Raw genomic sequence first — 22,420 nt, 5'->3', positions numbered from 1 at the left:
GCAAAACACTTGATGCCATATTTATTTGGCTTAGATGGTATATACTGCCTAAAGGAACAGTTTCCACGAAAACCGGGTAGCATTTCGTCTATAGTCATATTTTCCCCAGGAATGTAACTATCTTGGCAACTTCTTATGAATTTCTCGAAAATGTCTCGAACTGGAGCGAGCCGATCCAGTTCTTTTCTTTCCTCTCTTGTACTTCGGTCATCAAAACGAAGGCACCGCATAAGTGTCTTGAATAGCTTAATATTCATGACAAGGCCAAATCTTTCATTCCCATCATCGTCTATTCCCCAAAGTTCTTCCAGATATTGACGATTCCCCTGTATGCTCCTGCAAGATATAATAACCCAATAAAAGCTCGTATTTCTATACGGTCAGTGGGTTTAATGTCCCTTTCTCTAGAAAAATTGTTTCTAATGGTCTCAATGTATTGGTTGGTGTATGTTACTATTATGTTTAATATTTCGTCGGTAAAAATATTATTCCATATATCAACAGCAGTACTAGCATTTCTTGCATTCCCTTTTACTCCAGGTAAGTGAGTAATTATGTTGTGAGGCCCTCTGCGTGCACTTCGCAGAGGTGGATTTTGATTCCACTTACTGATCTTATCTTTTCCTAGAAAAAAATGTATGTCTCCAGAATTTTCATCATCTAGGTCGGTCTCATCATCCTGCTCTGTCTCGGAATTTTCACCCCGTTCTTCTACCTCGTCATCTGAAGCAACATCGCTTTCCTCCCCAAATTCGTCTTCCATTGTGGGATCGTCGTCATCAGCCACCAGTAAATTTATAACTTCTTCCACGTCTTTGGACTCATTTAGATTGAAGTATCGACGACACATTTCTATCAAGAATATAAAACAAATTAAAACATAAAACCTTTGTAACGAGTTTGGGCGCAATGTGCCCTGCAGGCCACATCAATAACTCAGGTTATTTTCAACTAATTATTAAATGTTAATAAATTATTTGGTATTAAAATGGGGCAGTAGTTAATTGAAATCAGTAATTTTGAAAATACTTACTTTAAAAAATGTGGTGAGTTAGGGCGCAATGAGCTTCTCTGATCAAACTGCGTATAACTTCACTTTGGGAAGGGAAAACACAAACTGAGTTGATTTGATATAAAGAGCACACCATAAGAAGCAGCTATTGAGCAAAAGAGTAGTAAACGGTAAAAAATAATAGAGTGAGACAAAAAAATGTGTGAGCTGTGCCTCACAGATCGGGTGCGCCCGACGGAGGGTTAAATGGGATAGTGGTAGTTATTTTCGCTCTGTAACTACTGTTCTTCTAGTGAAATTGTCTGTTGTCATATATGTATGTTTTCTTCTTTAAAACTCAAAATAAACCGATATTCCTATTGTGGTGTACTCATTTATTGCGAATTTCTCAGTTATCCCAGTTGTAAGTGTTTGCTTGTTGTATGTAGTTTTTGGGTGGCTGTTGCAAGCTTGTTTTATTCGGCTTGAATTTTCGCATAAAACATTCTATAAAATATAAAATTAATTCTTTAACTAAATAAAGTAAACTCGAAAACATTAAAGGAGTGATTACACAAATAAACGAGTTAAATAATTCTACTAACTAAATGGAGTAAAAACGAGTAAAGAAATTCATTGAAATACAAATAGCAAACGTTAATATAAGAGCAGAGTATAAAATTATAATTTCAAATAAATATTATATTAATAAGAAATGCAAAAATAAAATGAAGAAAAAAAAATTGTTGGATGTCAACAACACGCGGTGTTCCCAAGCGGTCCCCCATCCAAGTACTAACCGCGCCCGACGCTGCTTAATTTCGGTGATCGGACGAGAACCGATGTTTTCAACGTGGTATGGTCGTTGACAATTTAAATCCCCACCAGTACACTCACTTCAAACAAACCAAATATGAATACCAACTATTTTATTCAATACCTATGCACCTAACGAGACCCTAATAAAATCATATACATATATACATATATTATATGAATTATTTCAATGAGTGTACAACGATTTAATACATATCCCTACCGTTTTCCAATTGTTAGTTTATGCCAAAATATTGGGTTAGCATCTTTTCGCTATATACATACATATATGTACTATATAATATTTCTAAATTTGGTAGCAATGCTTAAATGGGATAGTGGTAGTTATTTTCGCTCTGCAACTACTGTTCTTCTAGTGAAATTGTCTGTTGTCATATATGTATGTTTTCTTCTTTAAAACTCAAAATAAACCGATATTCCTATTGTGGTGTACTCATTTATTGCGAATTTCTCAGTTATCCCAGTTGTAAGTGTTTGCTTGTTGTATGTAGTTTTTGGGTGGCTGTTGCAAGCTTGTTTTATTCGGCTTGAATTTTATGCATAAAACATTTTATAAAATATAAAATTAATTCTTTAACTAAATAAAGTAAATTCGAAAACATTAAAGGAGTGATTACATAAATAAACGAGTTAAATAATTCTACTAACTAAATGGAGTAAAAACGAGTAAAGAAATTCATTGAAATACAAATAGCAAACGTTAATATAAGAGCAGAGTATAAAATTATAATTTCAAATAAATATTATATTAATAAGAAATGCAAAAATAAAATGAAGAAAAAAAAATTGTCCCCCAAGCGGTCCCCCATCCAAGTACTAACCGCGCCCGACGCTGCTTAATTTCGGTGATCGGTCGAGAACCGATGTTTTCAGCGTGGTATGGTCGTTGACAATTTAAATCCCCACCAGTACACTCACTTCAAACAAACCAAATATGAATACCAACTATTTTATTCAATACCTATGCACCTAACGAGACCCTAATAAAATCATATGCATATATACATATATTATATGAATTATTTCAATGAGTGTACAACGATTTAATACATATCCCTACCGTTTTCCAATTGTTAGTTTATGCCAAAATATTGGGTTAGCATCTTTTCGCTATATACATACATATATGTACTATATAATTTATCTAAATTTGGTAGCAATGCTTAAATGGGATAGTGGTAGTTATTTTCGCTCTGCAACTACTGTTCTTCTAGTGAAATTGTCTGTTGTCATATATGTATGTTTTCTTCTTTAAAACTCAAAATAAACCGATATTCCTATTGTGGTGTACTCATTTATTGCGAATTTCTCAGTTATCCCAGTTGTAAGTGTTTGCTTGTTGTATGTAGTTTTTGGGTGGCTGTTGCAAGCTTGTTTTATTCGGCTTGAATTTTCGCATAAAACATTCTATAAAATATAAAATTAATTCTTTAACTAAATAAAGTAAACTCGAAAACATTAAAGGAGTGATTACACAAATAAACGAGTTAAATAATTCTACTAACTAAATGGAGTAAAAACGAGTAAAGAAATTCATTGAAATACAAATAGCAAACGTTAATATAAGAGCAGAGTATAAAATTATAATTTCAAATAAATATTATATTAATAAGAAATGCAAAAATAAAATGAAGAAAAAAAAATTGTTGGATGTCAACAACACGCGGTGTTCCCAAGCGGTCCCCCATCCAAGTACTAACCGCGCCCGACGCTGCCTTAATTTCGGTGATCGGACGAGAACCGATGTTTTCAACGTGGTATGGTCGTTGACAATTTAAATCCCCACCAGTACACTCACTTCAAACAAACCAAATATGAATACCAACTATTTTATTCAATACCTATGCACCTAACGAGACCCTAATAAAATCATATACATATATACATATATTATATGAATTATTTCAATGAGTGTATAACGATTTAATACATATCCCTACCGTTTTCCAATTGTTAGTTTATGCCAAAATATTGGGTTAGCATCTTTTCGCTATATACATACATATATGTACTATATAATATTTCTAAATTTGGTAGCAATGCTTAAATGGGATAGTGGTAGTTATTTTCGCTCTGCAACTACTGTTCTTCTAGTGAAATTGTCTGTTGTCATATATGTATGTTTTCTTCTTTAAAACTCAAAATAAACCGATATTCCTATTGTGGTGTACTCATTTATTGCGAATTTCTCAGTTATCCCAGTTGTAAGTGTTTGCTTGTTGTATGTAGTTTTTGGGTGGCTGTTGCAAGCTTGTTTTATTCGGCTTGAATTTTCGCATAAAACATTTTATAAAATATAAAATTAATTCTTTAACTAAATAAAGTAAACTCGAAAACATTAAAGGAGTGATTACACAAATAAACGAGTTAAATAATTCTACTAACTAAATGGAGTAAAAACGAGTAAAGAAATTCATTGAAATACAAATAGCAAACGTTAATATAAGAGCAGAGTATAAAATTATAATTTCAAATAAATATTATATTAATAAGAAATGCAAAAATAAAATGAAGAAAAAAAAATTGTTGGATGTCAACAACACGCGGTGTTCCCAAGCGGTCCCCCATCCAAGTACTAACCGCGCCCGACGCTGCTTAATTTCGGTGATCGGACGAGAACCGATGTTTTCAGCGTGGTATGGTCGTTGACAATTTAAATCTCCACCAGTACACTCACTTCAAACAAACCAAATATGAATACCAACTATTTTATTCAATACCTACTATGCACCTAACGAGACCCTAATAAAATCATATACATATGTACATATATTATATGAATTATTTCAATGAGTGTATAACGATTTAATACATATCCCTACCGTTTTCCAATTGTTAGTTTATGCCAAAATATTGGGTTAGCATCTTTTCGCTATATACATACATATATGTACTATATAATATTTCTAAATTTGGTAGCAATGCTTAAATGGGATAGTGGTAGTTATTTTCGCTCTGCAACTACTGTTCTTCTAGTGAAATTGTCTGTTGTCATATATGTATGTTTTCTTCTTTAAAACTCAAAATAAACCGATATTCCTATTGTGGTGTACTCATTTATTGCGAATTTCTCAGTTATCCCAGTTGTAAGTGTTTGCTTGTTGTATGTAGTTTTTGGGTGGCTGTTGCAAGCTTGTTTTATTCGGCTTGAATTTTATGCATAAAACATTTTATAAAATATAAAATTAATTCTTTAACTAAATAAAGTAAACTCGAAAACATTAAAGGAGTGATTACACAAATAAACGAGTTAAATAATTCTACTAACTACATGGAGTAAAAACGAGTAAAGAAATTCATTGAAGTACAAATAGCAAACGTTAATATAAGAGCAGAGTATAAAATTATAATTTCAAATAAATATTATATTAATAAGAAATGCAAAAATAAAATGAAGAAAAAAAATTGTTGGATGTCAACAACACGCGGTGTTCCCAAGCGGTCCCCCATCCAAGTACTAACCGCGCCCGACGCTGCTTAATTTCGGTGATCGGACGAGAACCGATGTTTTCAGCGTGGTATGGTCGTTGACAATTTAAATCCCCACCAGTACACTCACTTCAAACAAACCAAATATGAATACCAACTATTTTATTCAATACCTACTATGCACCTAACGAGACCCTAATAAAATCATATACATATATACATATATTATATGAATTATTTCAATGAGTGTACAACGATTTAATACATATCCCTACCGTTTTCCAATTGTTAGTTTATGCCAAAATATTGGGTTAGCATCTTTTCGCTATATACATACATATATGTACTATATAATATTTCTAAATTTGGTAGCAATGCTTAAATGGGATAGTGGTAGTTATTTTCGCTCTGCAACTACTGTTCTTCTAGTGAAATTGTCTGTTGTCATATATGTATGTTTTCTTCTTTAAAACTCAAAATAAACCGATATTCCTATTGTGGTGCACTCATTTATTGCGAATTTCTCAGTTATCCCAGTTGTAAGTGTTTGCTTGTTGTATGTAGAGATTTTTTTTGAAAACAGTAGAAATTTTCTAGAATTGATACGACTGTTATCAAAATATAATCCACTTGAAGCTACCGCTGGTGGTTCAAAAGGAGTTCCCAGTTATTTTTCAAAAGGTATACAAAATGAATTTATTCAATATTTGGGTGAACATGTGAGGCGAACACTTATTGCAGATATAAAAAGGGCAAAGTGTTACGGAATCCTTTTTGACAGCACCCCTGATGAAAGTAAAACAGACCAAATGAGCCAAATCATTAGATACGTTCATATAGAAATGACATCGTGGAGGTACGAGAATCTTTCTTGGGTTTCATTTTGATGTCTGGAAAAACTGCTGAGGCTATGTCGAAAGATATTCAGGAACAGCTAGAAAAAGATGGCCTTGATATTTCGTTGTGCAGGAAAATCCGAGAAGTCAATCCAAAAGCGCTTTTCAGTTCTTGTTCGAATCATTCTTTGAATATTTGCGGAGTCCACGCATTTTGATGCGTTCCTTCTAGTGTCACGTGTTTTGGAACAGTAGAGAAATTACATTCATTTTTTTCGGCATCTATGAAGAGACGGGAGTTGCTTAATGAGAAAAAAGAAAAAAAATTAAAACGTGTATCTGATACTCGCTGGAGCGCACATTACGAGTCAGTAAAAGTAGTCAAAGAAAACGTAGAGGTAATAGTCAATGTACTCGAAAATTTACAAGATCCTTCACAAGCAAATTTTGGTACAAGATCAAGAGCAAACTTGCTACTGCCGGCTATTTGCGATTTTACCTTTTTGACCTATGTACAATTTTGGGTCTCTTTACTGGAGGAAGTTATTTGGTTCAAAAATATTTACAGTCTCCAAAAATGACTCTGGATATAGGACTTATCAAAATAAAAGCCCTGCATGAATATTGCCCTGCAATAATATTAATATTAACATCGAGAGACGAGGAAGAAGGAAGGTAAAAAAAAACTATGGAGGTTGAATTAGCTCGTGATGCTGAATTATCGATTCAAGATGAAATACGGCGGTCAATGTTTGAATGCATAGTCCGATTTATACAGGAATTGTCGCAACGATACAAGGCTATCAAATAAATAAACAATATTTTCCAAATAATTCAAACAAAGTTCATGATGGAAGCTTCAGATGACGTTCTGGCTGTAGCACTGGATAATCTGGTAGAAATTTACAATGAATTTGATAAAGACCAGCTTTTACAAGAAATAGAAAGATACCGCAGGCACATCCGTACTACCGATACGAGTGCGGACGTTGCATCTACATAGATGGACATCCCAAGAAGTCCTACAATTCATAATAACATGGGACTTTACTGAGCCCTCGCCCTGCATATCGCTTATATTTCAGTATTTCTTAACAATTTGCATTTCAAATGCATCATGCGAGCGAAGTTTTTCTAAATTGAAACTCCTTAAAAATTACCTTCGATCTACAATGAATCAAGAGCGACTTGTCACTCTGTCTGTGCGTTCAATTGAAAGAAAAGTTTCAAAAGAAATTGGTTTCACTGCAGTTATTGAAGAGATAAGTAAAATGAAGACACGAAAACATAAAATTTAATATAAGTATAAGGTTCATGTTACCTACATAATATTATGTATACATATGTATTATGCCTTCATTCTTACATACTTGCATATCATAAAATATATGTAAATAAATATATTATTTCTTAATTCTATTGCATGTTTTTTTTTTAATTGTACTTACTTATTTTATTATTCCAACTGTTTATTAAAGTCTAATTCAAACTCGAATTATAAGACCTGAATCAAATAAACATAATTATGTAAAAATACTTAGGCAGACATATTTAAAATTAATCACAATCTTTTTGCACTAAGAAGGGCCTCATTTAAATATGCCGACCTGGGCCTCCGACTAGGTTAGTGCGCCGCTGGTTAGCGGACAGAATGCATCGAAGAAAATAAGTTGGCTGAGCTTAGAATAAAAAGCTCAATTTAATAAATATTGAAGATTCGGAAAAAGTTCCCAAGCTCGATATTGTAGACGTAGCAGCAATTTGTTTAAGAAGAGTCATAGGTATTGGCTGAATTGGCTACTTTTTCGCTTGCGACCCGAAATGAAGAAACTGACGCAAGGAGAAAAAATCTCCAAAAATAATTTCATACTAATAGTGATATTTTGTAACCAAGTTGCAAACTCCGACTTGAGCTTTTGTCAGTTATGGTTGCATATTAAACTTAATCATAAAAAGTGTATTTATCAGTGGATCTCAATCTATATGTGTGTATCGTGGGCCTAAATACAATTATACCTTAAGGGGTTAGGGATAGTCAGAGTTTTCAAAAAATTTGATTTTTTTTTGCATTTTCTTAAAGTATAATATTTAAAAATATTGTGTGAAAATTTGAAGTCAATCCGAAACATACTTTTCGAGTTATTCAACAATTAACAAAGGAGCGTTCGAGAGCAAGTAGCTAGCATTTAAATGCGTTTTTCTCAAAACTATGTTTTTTGAACTGGAGATCACTGTAACTTAAAAACCGCTTGGTAGATTTCAATTTATACTGCTACATAAAAACTCGTGCCTGATCAAAGGATTTTTTTTTTTAATTTCCCTTTTTTTTTAAACAATTATTTGTCGTTTTTTTTTTCTCGAAAATCTGAAAAATATTTCCTGAACCCGTCATATTGTTAATTTCAAAAACCAAAAGCTTCGATCAGGCACAAGATTATCTATTAATAAAACTAATTGATTTTAGATGAATCTCCAAGGATGTGTGATGATCACCGCAAGGGACTTCTGGAGAAACGGGCTCCACACAAACAGCGGTAACTTTCCCAATTATTAGTTTTTTTGTTGAAATTTTGCTAAAGTCAAGTCGAAAAATGATGTATTAATGCTCTGTTTTTATTTTTGAAAAATAAAGCAATTAACTATATTAACAAAAAAAAAAAATTATTGAAAATGATAATTTTTTCGGGCCTCTTACTACCCTAACCCCTTAAACAATAAAGCAATGAAAAAAGAAACAGGCTTGAAATAAATATTTTCAGCGTTTTATAAAGATTAACAACGTGTATTAACAAAATCAGACCATCTTTAAGAATTGGAGCCAAATTTTGTGTGGGTGATGGACTTGCCTGTGGACTGTTCTTCACTATATTTCAAAATGATGCTTTTATATGCAAAGCAAATTTAATCAAAATCACATCTTTGGCTGGGATTCGCAATAACGCACAAACTTGGTGGAGATGTTATGGAGGTGTTAAGGAACAATCTTTATAACTCCAAATTATTCGGGAAATAATAATTTCGTAATTATTTGCCTTCAAAGTGCCCCCGGGAACTTCACTATAGTTTGGCACATTACACTATATATTTTTTTACACTTCACTAAAAATTCGCTAAATATACACTCACACGCGTGTATTTACCTATTTTTATACTTATATTCGAATTATTTTCGTTAAAATTAAATGCAAATGCATTTGTCCATACAACCACTTTTCAATTTTAAACGCGAATAAGAAGAAGATTGGAATGAGAACAGTACGGTGTTGCCGGATGCCTGCAAATGAAAACAAAAATATGAAGAAAAATTTGGGTTCAATGGTTTTAACACGAAAAGGAGTTCTACGCAAAAATACTGTGGATTGCGTAGTCGGAGTTGGACTGATGGGGTTATTTTTTTGAAGCCCGGCCGAAGCACGCCCATGCCAAAAAATGTTCTATGCATCAGGACCCGTTTGTAAAACTGATCGGAGCAATACAATACACTTATAAACCGTAATTTTTAGCTTTTAATCTTCTTTATTTTTTTTTTTTGTGGTACGCTTAATAATTTTTAAGTTTTGATGATTTGTATGTTTTTATTTTCAAAAATATTTCTCAATTTTAAATTACAGAAAAAAACACTGCAGTTTTACAATCAACCCTCCACTGAACATCTCTGCATACGAACTTCGTTTTTATTTCAAGTGTATGGCAACACCAACTTTTCCCTAAATTACAGAACTTTAACATTAAATTACCTAAAAACTATAAACCTCCGGAAGGTGCGGTTTTCAGTTTTAAGATGGGTATACACCCCTCTATATATATATACACCCCTAATATAAAAATGTTTAAAATAAGATATTAATTTTTTTTTACTTGTTTTGTTTGTTTTAGTTATTGGGTCGCTTAGAAATACATTAAAATCGAGCAGCGAGTTTTTAAATCTAAATCTAATTTGACTATTGGCTCGTCAAGTGGGCTCTTGTTGATATACTTATCTCTGCTAATCTTCATTTAACGCGGGACAATCTCTTTGTGGCAAACGTAATATGTAAATTGTGGGTTTGAGAGCAATAACAATAGATTTCGAGTGGGTCTGTAAATTTTATACCCACGCGCACTTGCACACAAGGGTATACGCTATGCCACACTCATTTAGATCTCATGGTGCAAAGTCTGTTAGAGGTGCGCTGGATAGCAGATCGTTATTAGCCTCTGAGAGAAATTTACAAAAATAGCAGATGGGCTGACGTCACTTGGGATATGTTTATCAAAAATCTATCATTCTTGTTTAGATCCGACATTTATATTGAGATTGGATAAGAACTACGCTCACTTTTCGTACGTTAAGACTAAATTTCTGTCCGTATTTCTGATGTTACAAACTATAAGCGGGCAAAAAATTTAAATGAGTGCAAAGTTTACTTATTCGTGTTATTTAATAGAAAATAAATTATGTTATGTTATTTAATAATTTTTGCAAAAGGCATATCGTAAGTCAATCATATTGGACACTTGTGAATCAGAAAGATGCAGTATACAAACAAACAAGGAATGGAACGTGTAAAAAACAAAATAAAGATTGTTATCACACAAAATCTTTTTTTTCTGGATTTTTTTTAGTAAGAAAGTTATTAAAAACCAAAAGTGAATATAAATATGTATGTATATGTTATTTTAAGCTGAAAAACTATGACCTCCGTATTTAATTACCTGAAGTTTATACTTATTTACTTAATATATTTTTCGTTTATGAGTATGTATTTTTAAATTGCTTACAGAAATTTTTATATTGTTTTATAAAAGCAACACATTTTAAATTTTAATTCATAAGCATATTGCATATTTTTATTTAGCTATAAGTTTTATTTGTTAGCTATTAATAACATTCCGACAATAGCTTTCAAACTGTTGTGGCAACTCGGCTGTAAGTAATAAAAGAACAGATTTGTAGTGCTTTCGTATGTATTGAACGTTTAGCAGATAAATTCCAACTGGCCGTGTGGCCTAATGGATAAGGCGTCGGACTTCGGATCCGAAGATTGCAGGTTCGAGTCCTGTCACGGTCGTTGACATGTGGTCAATTATTTTATTTCTCGAATTAATAAAACTGATGTAATTAACGGCGTGAACGCGCGCGCTATAGCATTTATTTTTATAGTAATGCAAAATGACGTTAATGCTACAACATTCAAATTTTAGAGCCAAGTTTTGTTCATTTAATTCCGTGTAACTTTAAGTTTTTGTAATTAATATACATTGCAAAGTAATGACCACTTGATTCATTAAGTACTTTTATATTGTATAACAGTTAAAATACGATGTTCTGACTACTCTTATAATATATGTATCATCAGATTTTGGATATTGCAATTCCCTGAAATTTTTAGTGTCCGCGAACGTGTTAAATCAATCCCACCGACAAAAAAACTAACAAACCACAAGAATTGGATTTTTATATATATTTTCCTACGTACCAGCATTGATTTGTTAATAATACCAAGTGTTACTTAATACAAACACCTTTTCAACAAAGAAAGAGTATTATTTATTTTAAATGACACAGGTTCTTGCGAAATTTCAGGAATGGTTAACAAACAAACATGAATACTTATTGTAAAATATTAAAGAAAGATATGCAAAAAAAAATATTTAATTGCTAAACAGAATAATTATGTGGAAATACTGCAGAAATGGATTGAGCAATCACTCTATATGTATTTACTGGTGTGCCATCATCGAGTCCTTGGCACATAATTTGTCCATTTGCTGATTATAAAATGAATTGAAGTTGATGCGATGCACTAGGTTAATAAAACGATCCGACGGGTTGTCCGATGCCACATCATTAATCTGTTTTAAGAGTCCAATTAATAATCCGGTGAATTCAAGATCAAAACGTTTTACGCGTTCCGAAAAAGTGTCGTTTGGTGCCAAAGATGACTCGGACTTAAAAAGATATTTATTAAAAATTATGAAAATAAATTTTGCATCATAAATTACATATACAGTTGACCAACAAATTAAATATTTGTTATTTACAAAACCGAAAAACAAATTTATGAAGAAAATATATTAATAAATTAAAAAATCAGCACATGTGTAAGTTTAAAAGTTTGAGAGCATTTGTTAATAAATGTACAGAAGCAAGATATATAATATATATATATATATATACATATGTCACAACTTAGATTCGTTTGTACCTGCTTCTGACTCGAAAAATCAACCTCCGAATCAGAATTTTCCTCATCGTTACTGTCGCAGACCATTGACTTGAGCTCAGCGTCAAGAAAAAAACGTTGGGATTTCTTTTCAAGCAATAGGAAAACAAGATTATGAAGGAAAAAATTTGCAGATGTACAAGTTAAATAACAGTAATTAAAGAAATCTATGCATATCTGGAGTAGTAATGAAAATTATGAGAATGAAAAGCGGAAAGAACTTTGAAATTTGCCAATTCTTCAATATTCCACAAGTAATGTTTTTTAGAAGTACATTTGACGGTAAGCGAGTGAACTCTCTAAACGGGAAAATATTTTCTTATTTACCTGTATGAATTCACAGAACTTTAGGCAAATGTTGCACAACTTGAAAATTGAACGATTCAACAACGTTGTATCGGTCAGCATGCAATTCTTCAAGCAGGAATCCAGAAAGTCTTGATGAAATGAAAGCACTTCATCTACATTTTCAATCTAAAATTAAAAAGGGTATGCACTTTTTTTCTACATCCAATAAGGCGTGTGCGTATATGTATGTACTTACCTTATTCATATTCTGTATGAAGATATGCCAATTAGGTTCGATAACTTCAATCATCATGTAATATTCAAGATTTTGTACGGCATTCATCATACGCTGGCGTAAAGTAAATGCGGAACGATAGAGTTCTGCTGCTTGTGGTGAAAATTTCTTGGCTATAGAATTTTCCTTCCAAATTCTAAAAGAGGAAATGATAATGTTAAAGCATATATATGTATGTATGTATGTATATAGTGAAAACGAGTTGCATAGAAAAAAACTAATTTTGAAATGCGTTACTGAGTTCATAACTCTCACTGTGGCTATCGTAGTAAAAAAAATTAATAAGCTACTCATGATAATTTTTTTAACTTACTTGCACAATTGTCGTTCAACATGTTTGCAATAAAAAAGCTGTCTGAAAAGCATTTGATATTTGGAAATTGCTATATGATTCAACACCAAAGAAACAGGCCATTTCACTTCGTATCTAAAGGCAAAGCATTCCAAACCATTTAAATCCAGTCGATCGTGCGATTGCCAATACTCTGCAGTAAAAACAATAAAGATCCTTTCTTTACCTATAACTTTGTTACGCATGTATATGTATAGTTTAATTGAATTTAATTTTTTACTATAATACTATAGTTGATAATATACACACCCTCTTCGTTATTCATAATTTTCGACATTTGAGTTACTAGATCGTAAGTTAACAGTTCACAGTGAACATCATCTTTATACGGGTCATGTTTAGCAGACGATAAACGTAATGTGAGTCCGAGCAAGTTTTCCAACGTCATTGGCAATACTTTATCAACATTTTTAGTAAGCTCATCCTCACATGCATCCATAAACTGTGTGATAAAATCACCTTGATGTAACAATAAATAGCGTTTGACAGACATGAGGTGTCCCATCAAATCATTTTCCTTGAGCAACACTTCTAAGAGATTCTTTGAAGCGAATCGATATGCATTTTGAATGACATTAATGTAATTTTGATTTGTGGGTGAAAATTGCAAATTCATTGATTGAGGCGGTGTCACTTTTTTGCCACACTGGCGGATAACATTCAAGTACTTGCCAGTACATAATATTATATCTGAAACTTTTTCAAGGAAACATGGGATACGTTCACGACGTATTGTGTACCTGCCAAACAAATATATAAATTAATGTAGAAATTGCTAATATGTATATTTTGTGATATTACCGCTTCTCCCAGTAATCCGCTGAATAATGTTCAGGTAACTCTTCACGGCGAATAACTTCATTGTCTTCGACTAAAAATTCTTGCTGCGGATCGCAAATAACACCTTTTTGCACCCACAGCTGCAAAATTTCCATGTAAGGCACCGCCGCTAATTGTGTTAATTGTATGACAAACTTTTGTGATTCCTCATCACCAGTCAAAGCGCTGATTTTATTAAAGAGAAGTGTTAAAACTTGCCCACCACGTAATTCGTTCTGTCAGTGGAGAAGACAAAATATTTTGAAGGCGTCACAATGGGTATTTAGTAAATCTTACCACCAAAATGTCCGATACTGCACCTGCCAAAACTTCCATTGTATTTAGAGTGGGTCGTACATAAAATAGCATTTTATGGACCGTTAAATTACCGGCATTCAACTCTGATTCCAACTGAGCCAAGAGCAACTTGTTGATACAATAATAATATTAATATATATAAATATTATAGTACACAAAATATCAGACGATAGCATAGTCAATTCAACCAGAAAAAATACTCACATAATAATCGTGTAATATAGTTCTTAGCGCTTCACTCAAAGCTTGTAGTACTTGGCCACAGTCTGTGAAGCTCGCGTTTTGTATGAATTGTTCTACACATGTATAATAAGAGGCTAGAGGGAGCATCTCTTGTGCGATGTCTCTTAGTGAACTGTGGATCTGATCAGATATCTTGAATTTAAGACCACCGTTGTGTCCACTGGTTACACTCTCTTCTGGTGTTATGTATGAACCATGCATGCCTGTTAAACAGTATATAAGATCGTATAAGAGTAACGTCTCTTGGCTACTAATTGGTATCGCACTGATATTGCTTTGTTGAAATTGAAGGTTATCAATTGTATGGTAGTCCCACGGTGTATCAGTTCGTTGTTTGTTACATGTAGTAAAATGCAAGGAACTTGCAGAATGTCCCCCGACCACATTTGTCATAGAACTATTTTGTCCCGTACGTGTTAGCCCTCCAGTAGCTGCTTGCACCACCCGCTCTTTGATCTAAAAAATAATAGTAATTCCTCCAGAATGGTTTCCTTCAATAAATTAGATGTGCTACTTACGTCAGATACACTGTCTGGAGTAACTGTTTCAAACATTTTTTTGCTCAATAATGGGGTTGATGTAGATATATCCTTTTTCCGCATTGACTGCATGATGTTTGTCTCAGAATAATGATTCAAAAAACTGAGCAAACAATAGAATGGGTCTTTTCTGAAGGTGATACGAAACGCATTAATAGCGCTAAATTGACAGAAATAAAGCAATTCTCTATATACTTCTCCAGTAACTTGGCTGCTTCCAGCAAATGTTCTTCCGCTTGTGGTTGATTTTTTGAAATTATTTCTAATATTTTCAATAACTTTCGATTGGAACGCTTCTCCTTTGTCGTACGAAATTCTCTCAGCACATCGTCCGCGCTAAAAGTAGCACTGCAAATAAAATAAATGAGTTATTACTCGAAATCAGATTCGACCACTTCAATGCGTTTGAAAACCCGCTACTTTTTGAATGATTAACAAAAAGCAATAAATAACATTATGTTAAAATATTACTACTAGCATTTACAACAAAAAGGCTTAGAACAGCTGTCACAAACACAACTCCTTAAAGACTCACTTTGAATGCCGAATAAGCATTTTCAACGCTGTACGCATTGGATCATTTGAAGAAACCGCTTCCATTGCGGTAATTTCTTTCAGATACGCGTTGTTTATTAAATTATTTTTTAATAACAATACATTAAACAAAATACGGATAAGTTTCTTCAGTAGTCATTCAAGAATTGATTCACGAATATGTAGCATAAGAGATACGAAAAATATTAATAAGTAGTATGCACTAGCGATTATTGTATAAAGCGTTTCATGCAACTGGATTATAACTTAAGAGTTAAAGTCCGCTCACATATGCATTTATTAGCAATGAATCCACAAAATTAATCTACCCGTTCACATATGGTAGATTATCTGCAACATTGACAATCAGCTATCAAGGCTGTTTTGAAAGATTTTTCTTCATAGAAATTGCTTTGGTGGAATTTTTATTTTTATAAGTTTGGTTATTATTATTATATTTATTATTGTTTTAAATATGGTTATTATCTATTATTTTATAATCTCAGGTTTTGGAAGAGGAATTGTGTATGGGAAATCTCACTTTTTAATTATGGATTGAGAGTTAAGCACGAAAAAGTAAACCATTTGCTAATATGTGATATTTATTTATTACAACACGCATAATAAATTCGGATTACTGGTCATTCATATGTATGATGTTAAAAATTATAAGACCGATCATATCAGACTTTTATTGAGTCTTACTTCTAGCTAAGGCTCATTAAAGACGGAGCAGCAGTAGAGTAAAAACCAATAGACCAAATGTATTTTGTTTTTGTTTTGGTGCGTAGAATGTCAAAATCTATAAACAAAAAATTTACAGTTTAGAGTAGCTTTAACAAAATTTGACAGTTTAGAAACCAAATAAATAGAGAACGTCAAAGTGTAACCCTACTGCTACTACTTTTGCCTTGCTTATAGCAAATAAGGTTTTCTATGAAACTTGTATATGACAACTCTAGTCCTATACAAGGTGGCGCAAAATGAATCATTCAATTTTGTTTTTGAATACTAAATAAAAACAAATTTTTTTTTAAATGATGGAAGTCTTTATTGTGACCTTACGCGCTCCATTTCTTGTCTGTAGGTGTCTAGTCCACAAGTATGAAATATGACTGAAGTACAACGACACTTGCAAAATTATAATCCATTCAAAAGGTAATTAAATGTGTGCCCCTTGTACAAACAAGTTTAAGAACATGACGAGAAAAGTAAATTATTTTTAGTTAAATTAATTTTTTGCATCTCTTTACCTTTAATTACTTCAGAAATCCTTTTACTTATAGCTCAAACTAAATTTTAACAAATTAGAGTCCAACTAGTCTCAAAGTTCCTTCGGAATTTTCAAATAGTCTTTTATTTCTTTATATAAATATATGAGTGGTCACATTTTCTTATTTTACATCCAATTTTCTCATAGTTGGCGACGAGAATTGCTTCTTTTGCTGTACATTCTGCTGAAAAAAAACTGCAGCTCAAATGTTTTCGTGGAGCAAATGGTTCCCCTTCCTATAACTTTCCTATCTCTTAAATAACCGTGACTCTGCATTAATCTTGTCATATACTTTTGCAGCACTGTTTTACTCTGGAAGTGACAGTGTTGAACAACTTATACTGAATTGCCTCGTATTTCTCTTTTATCATGCGGTTTGTGCATCTTTCATTTTAGTCCAAGTTTTTTTGTGGGCACCGTAAGTCTTCAGTTATTCAAGTATTGAAAATCTGTTTATTCTCGAATTCCGTCAACGTTCTTCAAGCAGTATATAATTAAATTAATATTCATGACCCTAAATGCAAACTAATCCTGCAATGAAGCCAATAATATTAAGAAAAAGCTATAACACAAAACTATATTTAAGGAACTTTATTTTCATACCGTAATGTTTTATGTTTTTGAAAAATTAACTCAACGTTTTCCTTCTCGTTATTGTTACTTTTAACTATTTAATAGAATATTTTTTCCAAATATTTTTTTTCTTTCTATTTATTATTTAATTCATCAAACGTCATATTTTATTACAGAAAAAAATTTTTTTTTATTTTTTTCTCATAAAATTTAAAATTAGAATTAGGGCAAATGTTAGATACAGTAAAACGCATTATGTTCTAAATAAAACTTTGAAGTATTTCTCACACATTTTTTCACAGCACTACTCGTATTGAAATTATTGTGAATGATGTGCACTTTATAAAGATGATGATATCAGCTGTTAATTGGCCACAATCAGACGCCCTTTATTTTTGATATCAACAGAGTAAAACTAGAATATTTTCAGTATTACATTCAGATGTTTCATTATTTGCAAAGTCACCGTGTAAATATTCAGTTGCTGCAGGAGTCCGCTTGTAGGGAGATTGTAAATCTTCTACAGCTAATTGACGGTTCCAAACAGTTGCTTTTAGATGAAGAAATACTGGGACCTCTGGGTTTGGTAGCCTCTCCATCCCTATTTTCAGACCGGAACGTAAAGCTACTAAAGCTAAACGTAGACACACAACTACCACGCGATGCCTCTAATATCGTTTACATAGTTCGGACAAAACTGCGGCTCATGGACATAGTAGCTGAACATGTAAAAAGGAATCGAGATAAAAAGCGGCAGTTCCACATATATTTTGTACCACGGAAATCTTGTCTGTGCATTAAACACTTAGAGAATTTAAAAGTTTATGATAACTTTACCCAAATTAAAGAGTTGGAATGGAATTTCCTTCCTATAGACAATGATATCGTTTCAATGGAAATGCCGTTTGCATTCCATGATGTTGAAGTTGATGGTGATCCGACAGTCTTGTATCAGGCAGCTGTTGGATTGGTACAACTACAACGTCTCTATGGACGTATACCAAAAATCTATGGGAAAGGTGGTAATTCACAAAGAGTTTGGGAGCATGCAAAACAACTGGGTACGGAAGAAAAGATGTGGAACAGTGACAAAGGCTTGATAGATCAAATTATACTTCTTGACCGTTCAATTGACATTCTAAGTGCGGTGGCTACGCAACTTACATATGAAGGTTTAATCGATGAATTTTTCGGTATCAAAAATAACCAAATTGTATTGCCTGCTGAATTGTTCACCTCACGTAACGAAGAACAAAGCCCATCTCAGCCTCAACTTGTAGCAGAAAAAAAAACTATATTTTTGAACTCAGGAGAAAAGTTGTACGCAGAATTGAGAAATAAAAATTTTAACGAAGTTGGAAAAATTTTATCTCGTAATGCTCGAGAAATTAGTGCCCAAATGAACGCGAATGCACAGGATGCATCGGTACAGGATATGAAACGCTTTGTAGACAAGTTGCCAGCGTTGTTGGCACAAAAACAATCTGTGGCAGTGCATACCACGATAGCGGAATTGATTCGAAAACAATTGGATGTGTTCGAATTTTCCGATGACCTCGCAGCCGAGCAAGAGTTTATGATGTGTGAGGACATAGACAAGGCCAGTGCCTATATTGAAGGTCTAATTGCCAAAAAAAGCGATATTCGAAATGTGCTACGTCTACTGTCAATGCAATGTGCCGCGGCTTCCGGATTCAAGGAAAAAGTTAATAAATCTAAACAATTAATGACGTATCTATCTAACTTGATCGCATCTTTTGTTTATCGTAGGTTTTGAATTATTATAAACGCGAACTGGTGCATGTATACGGTCTTGATGTTTTACTTAAAATAAGTAATTTGGAAAAGGCAGGCCTACTCTACACTCAATCAGAAGCGCGGGCATATGCAGTATTGCGAAAGGTCAGTATGCATTAAATTGCAAATCGTTAAATGTAATAGCTTTGTAACATTCATTTACAGACCCTAAATTTGACTGTGGACGACGTCGTTGAAGTGGAGCCAAAAGATATAAGTTATGTACATAGTTTTTATGCACCGTTGACTGCACGAATCGTGGAACAGACACTCAAACCTCTGGGTTGGCAATCATTGAAAAGCCAAATCAATAATTTACCAGGTCCAACTTTTGAAGATTTTCAAGCACAGTTAACTGGTATCGGTGGTCGCCACAATTCAACTACACCGATCGATGGTTCAGCTCTCAACATTCCACGTGTCATTATGATATTTTTCATAGGTGGCTGTACATTTGCGGAGATCGCAGCGCTAAGATTTCTTTCTCAGCAGGAAGATAATAACGTTGAATTCATTATAGCCACTACAAAAATTATAAATAAACATAGTTTTATAGATTGTTTAATGTAATAAAAAAGTGATTTGTTTATGACTCTTGTAAAAACCACATTGAAAGTTATAATTTACTATAAAATGGCACCTGTATTCTAAAATTAAGAGTTGTTGATGAAACTGTTTTTCATTCTGCATCTTTATATACATACTCAGTCTCTTCGTCTAGAAAAGATTAATCCAAACTAATGTTTCCATAAATTTCCAATTTTTAATTTTTTATAATGAATAGAAATTTTATTATTTTAAAAACCAAAAGAGCCGATGATTTATCGAGTCTTGAGTATACCTACATACAACCGACCATGAGCAAAACAGAGCTTCTCCAGGATTACTCCACATACGTCTAATGCTTAGCATTGCAATTTATTAATCGTCATTGCGAATGCTAGGTGAACCGGGAACTAGCCACGTTTAAACTAAAGCGCCAAATCGGTTGGAATCAACGCTAATGGCAGAATCAATACTATTTTCATGTTTTTTTTCCTTGTTCACTCCTCTCGGGAGCATAGCGTTATTAGCGTTAGTAAAATCACATATTTGTGTTCAACTTGAAAATTTTAACATACATAGTTGTTTCCACAAATCGATGACTTCAAGCAAATATTTATTTTTATTATTTGAATCAGTTATCTTTTAATGATTGGCAGTGTTTGGCGAAAAGTCGCCGGCCAGCAGTACCAATTTATCACAAAAGATGTTCAGGTCGTTGCACAAATTCTTCAACTTTCGATTGTGTTTCCAATGCTCATTTGTATGACATCGTACACTCGTCCCAATTGATGCAGATTTTTTAGAAATGTATGGTAATTCATTTATCGTTTGCAAATTCGGAGGTAGTTTAAACGCTGTCCGTCAATGAGGAACCCAAAGATCAATTAACTTTGTGTCAATTAAGTTCTGGATATTGTAGTAGGTTAAACTTCTACTTATGCAGAATCAACCGGGCCATAGTCGATATATGTCCAGAATAGGAAGACACACCGCACGATACTAACTACATAATCACATCCCCTCTCCCTCTGGACCCAACCTGCCGAAACAGCACGTTTCCTGAGTCCACCGTTAGATGATGACGATCGATTACTACACTGCACCATCAGGGTTTAGTAAACTGCTACAACAACAGCAACATCGGGGAAGAACTCTTTCGATGAAGTCGACCAATATTTCGTACGCTGCTTTCTGCTGTTGATTCAAAAGAGGAGCATTTGTTTGAATGATATTAATTGACTCAAAGCATCATGATCGTATGGCCGTTCTCAATTAAATGCACCATCGATTCGAGAAAATTGGGTTTTCACTTTGCAGCTGTTTCTGTAGTCTGACTTCTACTGTGTTTCTAATGTTATATTTATTATGAATTGTTTAATATTTATTTACTTCTTCTCACTTTTTTCCGTTTTTGTTTGAAGCAGTTAAAATTTTGACACAATTCGCACCACTTAGAACTGTGTGAAAAAATTCAGAATTCAGCTGTTTCGAAGTTCGAATTTTCTACACTCAAAATTTTTTAAGAAAAAATGTTATACCCAGGAGTTCAAAATTGGAGAATTTTTTTCTAGAGAAAATAAATCCGCTAGAACACAACTACCCGAGAATATGGTATTTTGTGATTGAGTTGACAAAGTAAAACTATTGAATTATATAATTTTCGTCGTCTTTATTGTTTATAGACGTATTAATTTTGTTATTTCATGTTTTTTATTATAATATCTAGCATAAAAATAAAATAAATTTGATTTCATTATTTTAAACATAAAATGGTTTTTAAAGTTTTTCTTATGATCTTTTAATACGTTTTTAAGTTTTCTTTTAATATATGTATGTATGTATATGCATGTATATGTGTGTATTGTTACAAATTTTAAGTTACTACAAAACTAAACTACTAAAATTGTGGTTTGGATCTGTTTTGCTTCTTTAATTTTAACATTTATGATTGGTTTGTTTTTGCTGGCGTGGAAACTATTCTACATATTTTATATGTGGCGTTCTCTGTTGCAATCAACATTGCATCTTTATAGCTCTTACTTAAAATAAATATTAATTGAAATGGAGGAAAGGAACAACGATATAAATTGCTTTAAAGCCAAAATAATAATTTTACAAAATATGCATTTCAAACATTTTTTTATTACTACGAAAAATATTGTTGGAGTCTTTCATTTTTCGGTTATTTTCATCAAGTAGAATTAAATGGAGTTATAATTTGAAATCGACTTTGTCATCCATTTTTGACTATAAATAATACTCTGTTGTGTTGCTCTTATAAACTTTGAGGTTATTTATTTCATTTACTTTCCTTCCCTTCCCTCCATCAACATAACACAATATTACATTTATATTAAAGTACTGTACAATATTTATGCCTGTATGGGCATTTTCACACCGAGCTCAAGTATCCAAACCAAAGCATTGCATTATGCGTTGCTTTCTTTTCACGCAGCTGCTGTGTTTGGCAATGCAACGAATACGGCGTGACCAGCCCTCATGTTTTTTTTTTTCATATTTATTTATTGGAAATTAATGTTATAA

At 32.8% G+C, this 22,420-nt stretch overlaps 2 protein-coding genes and 5 non-coding genes across 8 annotated transcripts; 2 read left to right on the top strand and 5 right to left on the bottom strand.

Moving 5' to 3' along the window:
- Positions 1 to 1,742: 1,742 nt before the first annotated feature.
- LOC129239769 (5S ribosomal RNA) lies at positions 1,743 to 1,861 on the bottom strand. Its single transcript, XR_008581924.1, has one exon. It is a non-coding gene; the product is annotated as a 5S ribosomal RNA (ribosomal RNA).
- Positions 1,862 to 3,479: 1,618 nt separating this feature from the next.
- LOC129239782 (5S ribosomal RNA) lies at positions 3,480 to 3,599 on the bottom strand. Its single transcript, XR_008581937.1, has one exon. It is a non-coding gene; the product is annotated as a 5S ribosomal RNA (ribosomal RNA).
- A 760-nt stretch (positions 3,600 to 4,359) lies between these two features.
- On the bottom strand, positions 4,360 to 4,478 carry LOC129239817 (5S ribosomal RNA). The gene has a single exon (XR_008581944.1). It is a non-coding gene; the product is annotated as a 5S ribosomal RNA (ribosomal RNA).
- A 763-nt stretch (positions 4,479 to 5,241) lies between these two features.
- On the bottom strand, positions 5,242 to 5,360 carry LOC129239722 (5S ribosomal RNA). The gene has a single exon (XR_008581881.1). It is a non-coding gene; the product is annotated as a 5S ribosomal RNA (ribosomal RNA).
- Positions 5,361 to 11,071: 5,711 nt separating this feature from the next.
- On the top strand, positions 11,072 to 11,144 carry Trnar-ucg (transfer RNA arginine (anticodon UCG)). The gene has a single exon. It is a non-coding gene; the product is annotated as a tRNA-Arg (tRNA).
- Positions 11,145 to 11,599: 455 nt separating this feature from the next.
- Positions 11,600 to 15,858, bottom strand: LOC129238680 (gamma-tubulin complex component 2 homolog). Of its 2 annotated transcripts, XM_054873783.1 has the most exons (12): positions 15,689 to 15,858; positions 15,349 to 15,501; positions 15,133 to 15,283; positions 14,576 to 15,070; positions 14,351 to 14,479; positions 14,036 to 14,289; positions 13,484 to 13,974; positions 13,196 to 13,367; positions 12,844 to 13,018; positions 12,627 to 12,773; positions 12,282 to 12,386; positions 11,600 to 12,024 (listed from the first exon to the last, which is right to left on the bottom strand). In XM_054873783.1, the coding sequence occupies exons 1-12, from the start codon at positions 15,751 to 15,753 to the stop codon at positions 11,797 to 11,799; spliced, it is 2,565 nt and encodes an 854-aa protein (XP_054729758.1). In that variant the 5' UTR covers positions 15,754 to 15,858; the 3' UTR covers positions 11,600 to 11,796. The 2 variants fall into 2 exon arrangements, with proteins under 2 accessions (XP_054729758.1, XP_054729759.1); XM_054873784.1 differs by lacking the exon at positions 12,282 to 12,386.
- A 2,039-nt stretch (positions 15,859 to 17,897) lies between these two features.
- Positions 17,898 to 19,937, top strand: LOC129239107 (vacuolar protein sorting-associated protein 33A). The gene is made up of 3 exons (XM_054874409.1): positions 17,898 to 19,238; positions 19,304 to 19,435; positions 19,496 to 19,937. The coding sequence occupies exons 1-3, from the start codon at positions 17,976 to 17,978 to the stop codon at positions 19,898 to 19,900; spliced, it is 1,800 nt and encodes a 599-aa protein (XP_054730384.1). The 5' UTR covers positions 17,898 to 17,975; the 3' UTR covers positions 19,901 to 19,937.
- The last annotated feature ends 2,483 nt before the right edge of the window (positions 19,938 to 22,420 follow it).

Source organism: Anastrepha obliqua, chromosome 2, assembly GCF_027943255.1.
Source record: "Anastrepha obliqua isolate idAnaObli1 chromosome 2, idAnaObli1_1.0, whole genome shotgun sequence".
NCBI lineage: Eukaryota > Metazoa > Arthropoda > Insecta > Diptera > Tephritidae > Anastrepha > Anastrepha obliqua.
Note: the sequence above shows the minus strand (reverse complement) of the source record. Positions and strands in the feature narration are given on the sequence as shown.

Excerpts from the sequence above, each read along its gene's own strand:
- LOC129238680 (XM_054873783.1), bottom strand. The coding sequence starts at position 15,753 with ATGGAAGCGGTTTCTTCAAATGATCCAATGCGTACAGCGTTGAAAATG. Across the intron at positions 15,284-15,348 it reads GCAGCCAAGTTACTGGAGAA|AAAAGACCCATTCTATTGTT; the intron begins GTATATAGAGAA and ends TATCACCTTCAG. Across the intron at positions 13,019-13,195 it reads GTTGAACGACAATTGTGCAA|AATTTGGAAGGAAAATTCTA; the intron begins GTAAGTTAAAAA and ends TTCCTCTTTTAG.
- LOC129239107 (XM_054874409.1), top strand. The coding sequence starts at position 17,976 with ATGTTTCATTATTTGCAAAGTCACCGTGTAAATATTCAGTTGCTGCAG. Across the intron at positions 19,239-19,303 it reads CTTCCGGATTCAAGGAAAAA|GTTTTGAATTATTATAAACG; the intron begins GTTAATAAATCT and ends TGTTTATCGTAG. Across the intron at positions 19,436-19,495 it reads CATATGCAGTATTGCGAAAG|ACCCTAAATTTGACTGTGGA; the intron begins GTCAGTATGCAT and ends ATTCATTTACAG.